The sequence below is a fragment of the Amblyraja radiata genome, chromosome 2 (genome assembly GCF_010909765.2).
Source record: "Amblyraja radiata isolate CabotCenter1 chromosome 2, sAmbRad1.1.pri, whole genome shotgun sequence".
NCBI classification, from domain to species: Eukaryota; Metazoa; Chordata; class Chondrichthyes; order Rajiformes; family Rajidae; genus Amblyraja; species Amblyraja radiata.
The window spans coordinates 21331824-21346539 of NC_045957.1; the positions used below are offsets into that span (position 1 = coordinate 21331824).

Sequence of the window (14716 nt, forward strand, 5' to 3'; positions counted from 1 at the left end):
AATTCATGAATCAGTTTGCTTTTAGAGTCCAATGACTTCATGGTCACTATTAAACATTAAATAAATAATAAGGTGAGAAGCAGGAGCAAAGTAGAAGCACTTAAAAGATAAGCAGTTTCAGTCTTTTCCCCCTTCAGTGTGAAAAGAGTGGGAGGGTTTAAAAGGAGTGCGATTAGCAGTCATCTGAATGCAGTAAATAGGTGCAAGGTGAGGGCGGGAAAAAAAGTTAATAGGAACCTTGGGGGTAACTTTTTCACACTGAAGGGGAAAAAGACTGAAACTGCTTATCTTTTAAGTGCTTGAATGGAACGAGCTGCCGGAGGAGGTTGTTGAGGCAGGTACTATCGCAATGTTTAAGAAATATTTGGACAGGTACATGGCTAGGACAGGTTTAGAGGGATATGGGCCCAACGTAAGACATGTTGGTTGGTGTGGGCGAGTTGGGCTAAAGGGCCTGTTTGACTTTAGAACTCTATGACTTTAGAACTCTAATTCAAATTCACAAATTGCGATGTTCCGACCTCAGCTAGTATGTGAAAACTTGAACTTGTGTCTCCTTATCATTAACCCAGGTCTCTGGGCTGCCAATGCAATAAAAGTACTACAAAACTAACATATGTAATGTGTTAAGACCATTGGCATGCCTGATTTTGAGACATCCTGGATTCAAACATTCTCCAATCAATGGATGAAAAATAAAAAGCAGGAACATAAACTTTCCTCTTTCTTTTGCATGATCTTAAGGGCAGCTGTTGATCTCTAAAACCATCTAAAAATGATCAGGTTTCCATTGTGTTAAGGGAGAAGGGGAGATGGATGGGGAAGGAGGAAGCAGGACAGTCCAAGAAGGTGGCAAAGTGATGATGTTTGACACGACTGCAAGCATGAATCCTACACACTACTCACCGTATGACAACAATTTAAGTATTATCTATGTCCAACTGACATTAACCAACAGATAAAAATAACAAATATTTGTCTGGATTCATATCCACATCATGAAGGTTAGTGGGTCAAAAAAATGGATATCTTGATAATATTTTGAAAATGTAGAGTTTTATGCAAGATCATTTAGTTAAAGTATTTTGGATTTCTTTATAAAAACATCAGTAGCTCTTTGATTATTTGAACTGATATCAACACAGCAAGGATTTTAAAACAATGATAATTTATTCTTAGAATTCCAAAACAGCAGTTCATTTCATGTGTTTTTAGTTTGCATTAGACATTCTTTCCCTTTGCTCCTGCATTGTAAGTGGCTATCAAATCATAACCATTTTTAACCTTATCATAATTTGTATGCTGAACCACATTTTTTAAATTCAGTAGAAATTCAACCTAAAATTTCTCTTCACATTCTGAAACAGTGAATTATTTAATTAGTTCTTGATTGTAGCCTGCAATCTTTTTCCCTTTTCAAAATAAGGCAAATCATGCCAGATTTCACAAATTACATAGCAATATAAACTCATTCAAGTCAACAAAACAGATTAGTGGTGAGAGAAGAGGAAAAAAAAATCAAAACTCATACATTGAAGCCAAGATTCAGGCACAAAAAAACAAATAGCACGCAGAATGACGTGCATTCATAATTAAACCACGTCTTCATCCACCCAAACCTGCCCTACCATCATCTCTTTCACACACATCATAAGGCACAATGGTGATACAATTTGCATTTAACTTGTGCGCGTTAAATATTAACTGTAGCAATAATCTCACTTCGACAGATAAGGCCAAAGTATCTTGAGAGTTTTCTGTGTAAAATTGCGTCTAACTCTTCTATTCAAAATGCCAGATTTGATTATTGTCTAGTGAATTGCAAAGTCTCATTTCAACATCCATCCGTCCTTCAGCCGTATGGTAAGTACTTATGCACTTATTAGACTTGGGTTGGAAGATCGTTCCATCCTGTGAATAAATAAGACAACTTTATTCTCTACACATACAAGCAGTAACAATGCAACCACAGATTCAACACTATCTATCGAAGAATGAAGAGGCAGTTCAAATATTTATTTCCCCTCATATAGTGACATATTGCAACACAAAATGCTTTATTACAAAAAGAATTATAAACGTATTAGCCAATTCCTTTTCACGGGATACTATGTGAAAAATGTAAAAGCAAGGAGTGATAAAATGAAACGTTTATGTACAAATAGATTCCTTTGGCACTACAATTTCCAATTCAAATGCTCAAAATTATTCATAATGTTTTCAGAAACTTTTTTTCACTGTGGGTCAAAGATCAAACACCATTGTACAGCAAAAGCCTCCAATGTAAAATTTGCCTTTCACAGTGCTTGCATGGTTGAATAAACCATTTTTATAAATCACCAGGTAGAATGTTTAGTATTGGTTATATTTGCTGATATAAATACTGAGCAGCCATGCATTCTTCTGACTTCCAAATTCCCCAAGTTCAAACATAGCACAAAGTAAAGCTGATTTACTGTGCCTTGATAATGACAGATGGACAGTTTGTAAATGAATAACAGAAACGGTTTGGGGGATCCAAATACAGGCCGTCTCTGGTTTATTAACTTCTGACTTATGTCACTCCTACATAGGCTCTTCCATAATATTTTAAATTTAGAAGTCGGACTTTCATACAAAGGTTCATTTTTAAATTAGTTTACTCTTTCCCTTCACTCTTAGTAATTATTATTTATCAGTCTTTCTGTGCTTGTGATGCCATTCATTACAATACAATGATTCTCATAGTGAGTGATTGTATATTTTCCAATTTACAGACAAAGTCGACTTACGGACATCTGTCAGAAAGGAACCCATTTATTACTGGAGAGTACCTGTCCCTAGAAGCTTTATATTTTCCACTTTTGCTTTCCAAAAACAGAATCATTATCCCACTTCAGGAACAGCCAAAGCAAAACTCCTTTCCTGTATCACATTCACGTTAGTAATTTTGGACAAAGGCATGATTTCTCCATACACTTAACTTACTTTTCTGATTTCCAAAGCAATATTCCTCCATCCACATTTATTAATAAGAATCAATGATATATTTTCTTTATTGATACTTTTAATGTGCCTGCAGGTGTATGTAATGATTGAGTGCATATGTCTCACAAAACTAAATTAAAATATTTTCACCAAACCTTGAAGTTCAAAGAATTTTACTTTGCAACACGCTAAAACCTTATCCATTCACCCTCAACTTTCATGAATCGTCATTTTGTTCCAATAATCCAATACATCAGCAGTTCCCCACTGTTAGTTTTAAAGATAAGAATCTTGAAGTTTAGAAAACTGAATGAACAGATTTCCAGTTTGCTGACTGATGGACCACTCTTCTGACTCACCAAACAGAGTTATTTCACTGTATTTACATTGTACGGCAAAGTCATGAATGTCATGAGTGTGCTCATGCATGAAATTGGCTAAAGCCAAATTACTAGGTCTATAACAACATGCTCGATCCAACTTTATTTTCAAATTCACAAAGGCAATGACAGAACAGATCATAAATAAACATCTGTCTCCCTGTCACATCGACCTGTTTGAGGTAGGAAACGGAAACAGTATTCTGTGCATGTGTGTGCATCACCATTTAACAAATTGGAATATTAAATGCATACAGTGAGAGTGAACAGAGGTACAGTGAAGAGGAAAATTGTCAACTTGATTGCTGGATTCATATTTAAATGTTAATTTACTTTAATCTATTTTCCTTATTGTTAATCATAATTACTTACCGGTTTAAATTCCCATATAATGGAATCTGGAACAGGGGAATAATCTGATGGACAAAACTTCATTCCAATGGTACTTTGTCCTTCGGTTACTTCCGCACATAGTTCAGTCACAGAATTAAATCGAATTTCCTTTTTGGATGTATATTCAAAATACTGATTTTGTTAAAGAAAAATGTATGAAACATAACCTGAAAGTATTAAAATCAACAACTCTTCTATTAAAAGATTTTTATTCATCTATAATTTACATACACAGAATTAAAATAAGCATACTATTATTCTATTACAGCTGCTCAGTTAATGATCATGTTCAATCATAGTTATTATTAACCAACACAATGTAAGACACAATACGCATTCACCATGTGCTGATGATGTCCAAATAAGAAACATTGTCCATTGGGAGGCAACCTATTGGAAGTGAGATCCAAGGATCATCCAATGAGGTGATACCATAATGCCATTTACATCCATGACACGTTATATGTAATATGATTATGTATAATACAATTAATATGGCAGATTCACCACTTGAGGGATGTGAAATTATTATTTTAAAAAATGCATCTCTTTTGTCTCCTTGACAAGGTATAAACGCACAAAAGTAAAGAAAGAGTATGTGCCCAGAATCAGGACACAGTTTAAGAATAAGGAATAAGCCATTTAGAACGGAAACACGGAAACACTTTTTCACACAGAGAGTTGTGAGACTGTGGAATTCTCTGCCTCAGAGCCCTGGTGGAGACCGGTTCTCTGGATACTTACAAGAGAGAGCTAGATGGAGCTCTTAAAGGTAGCGGAGTCAGGGGATAAAGGGAGAAGGCGGAAATGGGGTACTGCTGGGGATGATCAGCCATGATCACATTGAATGGCGTGCTGGCTTGAAGGGCCGAATGGCCTACTCCTGCACCTATTGTCTATTGTGCTGTGGTTTTCCAACTAGCTGTACCCATTATGCTCAAAGCCTTATTCAGAAAAAAGAGTAACATTCATAAATGATCCGAAGGAAATGTGTGCATTCATAACTGCAAGGGAAGTCTCAGCACATGTTATCACTATCTATTCATAATACAAAATCACAATCTATGCTATTACTTTTGAGAGGCAAGCAGAATACAGCCAACAGTTCTTCAAAAAGCATTTTCTCACTTCCCTGTACTTTGAAACCGCAAGAGATATATTAAAAGTTTCATAATCTTCTGTAAATAGCAATAAAAGCCATGTTTTCTTGCATTGTGTGTCATGATATTCACACTTTTTACTAATCATTATCTTGAAAATACACAAAAGCTCTATTTACAATAAGCAAATTTTTTTTTTAAATATTCTTCAATAGGTAATTAGAAATACACTAGGTGTGAATGATTCCAGAAGCCATGGCATCTACCTGATTACCTCCTTGACCATGGCATCCAAACAAGGACAGATGTGCTCCTGTAGGGCTATGATCTGGTGCATTGTAATCCAGGCATTCAGAACGAACCCCTTCCGAGCGAATCTGGAAGCAATGTCCCATTGATTAAAATTACCAGGTAAATACATATTCTGCAATAGATCAAGTCTTCCCGCATTCTAGAAATACAACATTATCATTCCACTTCTACTTAACCTCTGGTTATCAGCTCAAAATCTATTCATTTCGATGAGGTCACACCAATGGTTTTTCCCTGAAAATTGAGATTTTGAAAATAGATCCAAGACCTGTTTATTCTTGGAAATCGAGAACCCAGAAGAACATTCATTTTCATATTTTATTATGGGTGGACCTCAAAAATAAGAATGGTGCAATCACTCAAATGGGATTATATCATAGGCCTCTCAATCGCCAGCGGAATATAAACATCTATGTAGACTGATTAAGGAAAGACGCAAAAACAGAGTTGCCACACTGGGTGACTTTAACTTTCCCAATATTGACTGGGATTTCCCCAAATGCAAACAGCTTGGACGGTACAAAATTTGTTGGGTGTATCCAAGAGGGTTTCTTAAACAAGTATGTGGATAATCCAACTCAAGGAGACATCATTCTGGACCTTGTACTGGGAAATGAGCCTGGTCAGGTCACTGGTGTTTAAATGGAAGAGAATTTTGGGAACAGTATCACAACTCCTTAAGTTTTGAGATAGTTGTCAATAAGGATAAGTCTGGATCTTGGCAAAATTAATTAAATTGGGGCAAGGAAGACTACAACATTGTTAGGCGGGTGCTAGGGAAACTAAATTGGAAGCCACTCTTATTGGGTAAGTCACATCAGAGGAAGTCGTTTAAAGACTAATTGATCAGAGTTCATGACCAGCATGTTCCAGTAAGGGATAGCGATGGCAAGGTACAGGCACCTTGAATGACCCGAGGTTGTAAATTTAGTCAAAAATATGTAAGGTTAAAGATGATGAAATCAGACAGGACATTTGAGGAATATAAAGCAATCAGGCAATCGGAAGGGTAGAAATGAGCTATAAAAAGTAATTGGCGACTTTCATTAAAGAAAATCCCAATACTTTTTTCACGCACATTAAAATGCAAGAGAATAACCAGAGAAAGTAGGACCGTAATAGTATAAAGGAGGGAATTTATGCATGGAGTCAGAGGATATATGCATAGTTCTTAACAAGTACTTTGCATCTGTATTCATCAAGGAGACAAATATGGAGGACAGTAAACTACTAATATGCTGGACAACTGCAAATGCTGGAATCTTGCATAGAACACAAAGTGCTGGAGTAGATTAGCGGGTCTGGCAACATTCTGTAGTCTGAAGTAAGGTCCCAATCCAAAAGGTCATCTGTCCATGTCCTCGAAAGTTGCTGCCTGACCCACTATGTTACTCTAGCATTTTGTGTTCGACCTATATCCAAGGGCAGTTTGAAATCAAGAAAATTATGTTGCCGAGTTTCTTGAAAAGCACCAAGGTGGACAATACCCCAGAGCCAGATCTATCCCAGGTTATGGAGAGAGGCACGAGATTGCAGGCATTGACAAAAATCTTTGTATCTTCTCTAGACACAGGTGAGGTTCCAGGGGATTGGAGAATAGCAAATGTTCCTCTGTTTCTAAAGGGAAGTGGAGATAATCCAGGAAATTACAGGCCAGTGAATTTCATTTCCGCAGCTGGGGAGCCATTGGAGAGGATTTGAAAAAGTCCCTTATATTAGGATAAGCCAGAAAATTAAGATGTATTTATTTAATTGTTTCGATTTGAACTGGCTTACCCATAGAAGGCAGAGGCCTGCAGCGGCATGGAGTGGTAGAGCAGAGGTGGAGGCCACCAATAGCATCACCAGGCCAACTCTTGCAACTCTAACTCAGTGCAGCTGCCAAGACAACTCTACATTTTCAACAACCTTGAAGGATATAAGATGGCACTGGAAACATGACAAAACGTCCACTGCCTCGGTGTAATCTACAATTCTTACATTCTTGTACTTAAATAGGATTGTGCTTATATATGGCAAGACTGTTATTGAACGGTTTGCAAAAAAAGGAATTTCACTGTACCTAGTGAATTTCATTACTTATGTGACATTGTATACAGTTAGTGGCAAAACCCTCAATAGTACTGATTTGCAGAGTGATCTTGGGGTACAAGTCCATGCCTTACTGTAAGTGCAACACAAGTAGATAGAGTGGTAAAGAAGGTGTAAGGTATGTTTGGCATGAGTTTATGGCAAGAGTCAGGAAGTCATGTTGCAACTTCAGAGGACTTTAGTTTGGCTGTATTTGAAGTAGTGTGTAGTTCAGGTTGATCTATTACAAGAAGGACGTGGAGTCTTTCAATAGGTGAAGAGGAGATTTACCAGAATATTGCCTATATAAGAAGGTACCAACTATAACGGAGTGATTGGACAAACCTGGATTGTTTTCCCTGGATCGTCAGAGTTTGCAGGAAGATCTGCAAGAAGTATATAAAATTAAGAGAGGCATAGATAGGGAAGACAGTCAGAACACGTCAGGCTGTCAGTCTCCTGCAGCAGATGAGCCAAGATATGGAGTGAGATGGGCAACATTATGATGAGTATTGTGAGGAGTATTATGAGGAGTATTATCTAATGGAGACCATTTGGGTCAGGACTTCAGGTTGGGCTCAAATAGCTAGTTCGTGAGCCGGCTGGTAGAACTTGACAAAATAGAGAGGGGATATTAAAAAGGAGTGTGGGAGTAGCTTGGGAAAGTGAGATTAGACAATGGCAATGGAAAAGAGCAGCACAGAATATGTTACAATGTTCCATTTCTACAGCTGCAAATTCCATGATGTTTTGTTACAACATAGAAATAAAATAACAAGGCAAAATATTCTCCAAATCCCAATTATTTCAGAAATCTGTGCTGCATTCACCTTTTACAGCACAAGGCTTTTCAGCCCATCAGTTCCCTCAGTAAGATATCCATATATTTCTATTTCCTTGCCTTTCCCAATAGCTTTAAAAAAAAAAATTTTTAATCCCCTAAAAGGCAGGAGGGAGCTATGTTGCAGACTATCAAACAGTGTTAGAAATGAATTTGGGAGAAATAATAATAATGCTACTGTTTACCGCCCCATGCCAGTTGGGACGATCCTCTGGTACATGCAATTCTGCGTATATGGTCTCCAAATACCAGTGGAAACTGTTACACTGCAAACGATCTCGGAGTAGTTTCCTTTCAGAAATATCGCCATATTTTTCCTGCAATGAAACAAAAATCTTCTGTAGCAAACAATTCTCAACCTCACAAATCAATTGCAGTTGTTTCATTCTTTAAAAGCATTCAGTGCCAATGCTGGAGGAATCTGGGACATTGATCAACAGACAAAAAACTAAATAGAATTTAAATAGAATAGAACCTTCATTTTCCATCCAGATTATCTGGGTTTTTTTTTGTAATCTAGAACAGTCTCTTTTGAAAAGCACAGTGCTTGTGTTACTTGGTTTCCATTTTCTTGATGAATTAAATTACGGTTTTGTTACAAATATTGCATCGGTCTCTGTTCTCCTGTTGGTTATGCTCGTTACCACCCAGTAGGCTCCATGACACACTCAGGGAAATTATGCCACTGTAGAAGAGCATAGAATTCCACTGTAAACTACGTAAGATGTCCCCAAAGACTGGTGTCTTATAATTCATTACCTTTCTAGCAGGCGGATTTCGATAGTAAAAATGTATTTTGTATTCATCCATCCACACCTCAGCTGCTCGCACAGTGTTCTGCAGGAAGTTTGGTCGAGCATATGGAGCTCGCTTTGGAAAAACATGGCCAACATGTGAACATGGATGGATTTCCAAGGAGCCTTGGCATTGCCACACCTTTGAAGCAATTTCAAAACAATTTAACACAAGATTTACCATTTCCAAAGTACTCACAATCATACCATTGAAGGGAATGATAAAACAGTACTATGCAAACAGGGGACAATTCAGCCTATCATGCCCAGTTGCTCTTTAAGTTAGATTTATAGACCTTTAAAAATGGTAATATTATCGTAAGACCATTGTAGGACCTATCACCAAAATATTATTTAAAGAGGGTTAGGGACAAAGGAATAGCGCGGTTAAGTTTCCTCAAACTAGGCAGTTATAGGTACAACCATCAGGTAAGTGGATATGTTCAGAAGACCAGAGTTTGAAAAGATGAAGTTGAGTTGTGTAGTGTTGTCAACTCTGGTGCGACATTAATATTCTGCTTAGGCTCAAGCCCTGGCTAGTTGACTGTGGCATAAAATCTAAGTAAATGGACGGCATACAGTTTGTTTGTTTCCTTGAACATTGAGATGTGAAAACACAGTTACAAGATCCAATTCTCTCAATGCCTAGAATGTTCTTGTGACTGTCATAGAATCACACATTTAGCACAAAAACAGGCCAACTTTGATTGTTTACTCTGATGTCAGAGGACAAGTATATAAAATTATGAAAGACATTCCCTGGATGGAAATGTCTAATACTAAAGTGCATGCATTTATGATGAGAAAGAGGAAAGTTAAGTTTTTTGATTGAGAATGGAATATGCTGCCAGAGATGGTGGTGGAAGCAGATATGATGGCAACATTTAAGCCATTAGAAAGGCACATGAATAGTTGGAAGTCCACATGTTGGAAGTCCACGATGACCAACATGTGCCCTACTCACCAACCCTAAGATGATTTCATTTTATTTTTCTTTATAAAAGGAGTTGAAGAATGTTGTGCGTTTTAGAGGTATCTGTGCCACACAAAGGAATCCCATAGCCCTCTAAAACCTTCCCATCCCTATATCATGACATCCTTATGAAAGCTGGATGACCAGAACCATCATGATATCACAATTCTGTACTCAATACCCTTGCCAGTGAAGGCAAGCATGCCAAAGACCTTCCACACCAAACTGTCCACTTAACTCACCACTTTTAGGGAACCATAAACCTGCACTCTCAGATCTCCGTCCTGTAACACACTCCAGGGCTCTACTACTTACTGTGCAAACCCTGGTTTGACACACCAAAGTATTCCACAGTCCTGCAAATTGTTTCCTTTCAAGTGCCTATCAAAGTCCCATTTGAAATTAGTGATTGATCCCATTTCAACTATCGTTACAGGCAATTAATTTTGGATTATGTCAAGATAAAAAGTGTCTATGAAAGAATAGCAAGGGTGAAGTGCAGGGGATTTAGAAGAGAGCTTAAGGAAGCAGGTGTTTAAGAAAGAACTGCAGATGCTGGAAAAATCGAAGGTAGACAAAAATGCTGGAGAAACTCAGTGGGTGCGGCAGCATCTATGGAGCGAAGGAATAGGCGACGTTTCAGAACGAGACCCTTCTTCAGTGATGTGGAGGGGTGGCGGGAAAAAGAAAGGAAGAGGCGGAGACAGTAGGCTGTAGGAGAGCTGGGAAGGAGGGAGAAAGCAAGGACTACCTGAAATTGGAAAAGTCAATGTTCATACCACTGGTGTGTAAACTACCCAAGCAAAATATGTGGTGCTACTCCTCCAATTTGTGGTGGGACTCACTCTGGCCATGGAGGAGGCCCAGGACAGAATGGTCGGTTTCGGAATGGGAAGGGGAGTTGAAGTGCTGAGCCACCGGGAGATCAGGTTGGCTTTTGCGAACTGAGCGGAGTGTTGGGCGAAGCGATCGCCAAGCCTGCACTTGGTCTCACCAATGTAGAGCAGTTGACACCTGGAACAGCGGATGCAATAGATGAGGTTGGAGGAGATGCACGTGAAACTCACCTGGAAAGACTGCTTAGGTCCTTAGATGGAGTCGAGGGGGAAGGTAAAGCGACAAGTATAGTATTTCCTGGCGTTGCAAGGGAAAGTACCAGGGGCGGGGGTGGTTTGGGTGGGAAGGGACGAATTGACCAGGGAGTTACGAAAGGAACGGTCTCTGCGGAAAGCCGAAAGGGGAGGAGATGGGAAGATGTGGCCAGTGGTGGGATCCCGTTCAAGGTGGCAAAAATGTCGGAGGATTATCTGTTGTATTTGACGGCTGGTAGGGTGGAAGGTGAGGACAAGGGGGACTGTCCTTGTTACGAGTGGGGAAGGATGGGGAGTGAGAGCGGAACTACGGGATATAGAGGAGACTGTAGATGAGACTCTCACCAGGGTTTCCAAGCACAGGCTTGGCGATCGCTTCGCCCAACACCTCCGCTCAGTTCGCAAAAGCCAACCTGATCTCCCGGTGGCTCAGCACTTCAACTCCCCTTCCCATTCCGAAACCGACCTTTCTGCCCTGGGCCTCCTCCATGGCCAGAGTGAGTCCCACCGCAAATTGGAGGAGCATCTCATGTTTCGCTTGGGTAGTTTACACCCCAGCGGTATGAACATTGACCTCCAATTTCAGGTAGTCCTTGCTTTCTCCCTCCTTTCCTTCCCCTTTCCAGCTCTCCCGCAGCATACAGTCTCCGCCTCTTCCTTTCTTTTTCCCGCCCTTCCCACATCAGTCTGAAGAAAGGTCTCGCTCCAAAACATCGTCTATTCCTTCGTTCCATAGACGTTTCCTCACCCGCTGAGTTTCTCCAGCATTTTTGTCTACCTTTAAGGAAGCAGGTAATCGCCGAGGACCTGCTCAGAAATATATGGACCATATCCCCTTGTGCCGCTGTAGGGAAAAGGAAGAAATCTAGCAGTGGAACAAAAAGTGCTTACAATGGTAAAAAGTAGCAGCACTGCAACAAGACACTGTCACAGTGAAAATATAGCAGACGCTGGTAATCTAAAATAAGTACTAAATATTTTGGAAATATCCAACAAGTCAGGCTGCATCTCTGGAATGAGAAATATACTTAACATTTCAGTTATTTTACACTGTCACATGATGATTTGTATTATGCCAGTAGTGGAAAGTATATTCAAGGAGGAAAGCTTCAATCACAAACAATTCAACAGCAAAACATCCCAGTCCTCATTATTATTCATGCACAATAAAGGTGCGGATCACAAACAAACATATTCTGAAGGGAAATACAAATGTATTGTTTTTCGGTTGATAACAGTCAATGGGGTAGTAGTGGGAGTGAGCAAGACACTGAACTTGAACGAAATGACCTATTTCTGTGCTGTACTATTCTATAATAAGGAAAAGTCAATAAGAACAACTCTGTCAGTTATTTTTCTGCTTATTAGGAACAATTAATATGCCTACAGATACACACTGTAGTGAAGATAAAAGTAGGCATGGAGTGCATGTGTTGGGTCAAAATAGTGCAACTTTAAATAGATTGCATGGCTTAATACTTACCCTAAAAGACAGTTCTAAATTCTCACCTCCCCATACTTCCATCCCTGTATCATAGGTGCCCAGGTATTCAAAGTACTTTTTACTGACTGCAAACAGCCCTCCGGCCATAGTTGGTGACCTGAGAGGAGATTAATTTTTAGGCTGTGCATGCTTATTTGTTTCTATAAAATGAAACAATTGAAAAAAGGAAATGAATTGATTATAATTGTTTTGAAGTTATAAGATCCAGGGTCGCCAAGACAACACAAGAGATCAAAGAGCCTTGACAGAATTGCTTGGCATGCATTGAGTTAGCTGATCTAAACTTGAGCAGCAACCACAGCACCACAATTAGTTTCAACTTCAATGGGCTAGGATGAGAGAAATATATAATTCAGCACCTTATCTAGCGATTTTGATGGTGGTGGAGACAGAACTTGGCTCGGTGCCATTACTTATGGCCATAAACCTTGTCATCAGTCGCCATCCAACTCTCATCCCACTGCAGCAGCAGTCACCAAGACAATTTAATGGAATATGAATAATGACTATGGAACCATACAGTGCCCTCCATAAGGTATGGGAGAAAGATCCATCATTTATTTATTTACCTCTGTACTCCACAATTTGAGATTTGCAATAGAAAATAAAAATGTGATTAAAGTGCACAGTCAGATTTTATTAAAGGGTAGTTTATACATTTTGGTTTCACCATGTAGAAATTACAGCTGTGTTTATACATAGTCCCCCCATTTCAGGCACCATAACGTTTGGGACACTTGGCTTCACAGGCGTTCGTAATTGCTCAGGTTGGTTTAATTACCTCCTTAATGCAGATATAAGAGAGCTCTCAGCATCTAGTCTTTCCTCCAGTCTTTCCATCACCTTTGGAAACTTTTATTGCTGTTTATCAACGTGAGGACCAAAGTTGTGCCAATGAAAGTCAAAGAAACCATTATGAGACTGAGAAACAAGGATAAAACTGTTAGAGACATCAGCCAAACCTTAGGCTTACCAAAATCAACTGTTTGGAACATCATTAAGAAAAAAGAGAGCACTGGTGTGCTTACTAATCGCAAAGGGACTGGCAGGCCAAGGAAGACCTCCACAGCTGATGACAGAAGAATTCTCTCTATAATAAAGAAAAATCCCCAAACACCTGTCCGACAGATCAGAAATACACTTCAGGAGTCAGGTGTGGATTTGTCAATGACCACTGTCCACAGAAGACTACATGAACAGAAATACAGAAGCTACACTGCAAGATGCAAACCACTGGTTAGCCGCAAAAATAGAATGGCCAGGTTATAGTTTGCCAAGAAGAACTTAAAAGAGCAACCACAGTTCTGGAAAATGGTCTTATGGACAGATGAGACGAAGATTAACATATATCAGAGTGATGGCAAGAGCAAAGTATGGAGGAGAGAAGGAACTGCCCAAGATCCAAAGCATACCACCTCATCTGTGAAACACAGTGGTGGGGGTGTTATGGCCTGGGCATGTATGGCTGCTGAAGGTACTGGCTAACTTATCTTCATTGATGAAACAACTGCTGATGGTAGTAGCATAATGAATTATGAAGTGTATAGACACATCCTATATGCTCAAGTTCAAACAAATGCCTCAAAACTCATTGGCTGGCGGTTCATTATACAGAAAGACAATGATCACAAACATACTGCTGAAGCAACAAATGAGTTTTTCAAAGCTAAAAAAGTGTCAATTATTGAGTTGCCAAGTCAATCACTCGATTTGAACCCAATTGAGCATGTATTTTATATGCTGAAGAGAAAACTGAAAGGGACTAGCCCCTTCTGAAGGGAAACAAGCATAAGCTAAAGATGACTGCAATACAGGTCTGGCAGAACATCTCCAGAGAAGACACCCAGCAACTGATGATGTATGAATCGCAGACTTCAAGCAGTCATTGCATGCAAAGGATATGCAACAAAAAACTAAACATGACTACTTTCATTTACATGACATTGCTGCGTCCCAAACAATATGGTGCCCTGAATTGGGGGGGACTATGTATAAACACTGCTGTAATTTTTACATGGTGAAACTAAAATGTACAAAAATGGCCTTTATTAAAATCTGACAATGTGCACTATAACCACATGTGATTTTTTTTCTATTACAAATCTCAAATTGTGGAGTACAGAGGCGAATACAGTGGTCTTTGTCCCAAACATTGTGGAGGGCACTGTATATCAATGTGTCAAAGACAACGTGTAACAGGATATGCATTTTTACAAGGATTTAGGCCATAGATCTTACAACAAAATAATATGATTTTTTTTCTTAAAAAAATGTCTTTCAAATTCCATTTA

The 14716-nt window shown here is 39.1% G+C and overlaps 1 protein-coding gene across 3 annotated transcripts in view; it reads right to left on the minus strand.

Moving 5' to 3' along the window:
• Positions 1–1150: 1150 nt before the first annotated feature.
• Positions 1151–14716, minus strand: part of galnt4 (polypeptide N-acetylgalactosaminyltransferase 4) — a 37342-nt gene continuing 23776 nt past the window's right edge. For all 3 annotated transcript variants that reach the window (XM_033042848.1, XM_033042856.1, XM_033042840.1), the window contains 6 exons: positions 12405–12522; positions 8823–8999; positions 8249–8380; positions 5107–5217; positions 3720–3872; positions 1151–1911 (listed from right to left, as the gene is read on the minus strand). In XM_033042848.1, the coding sequence (XP_032898739.1) occupies positions 1783–1911; positions 3720–3872; positions 5107–5217; positions 8249–8380; positions 8823–8999; positions 12405–12522 (820 nt within the window). In that variant the 3' untranslated portion in view covers positions 1151–1782. The remainder of the gene's footprint in view (positions 1912–3719; positions 3873–5106; positions 5218–8248; positions 8381–8822; positions 9000–12404; positions 12523–14716) is intronic.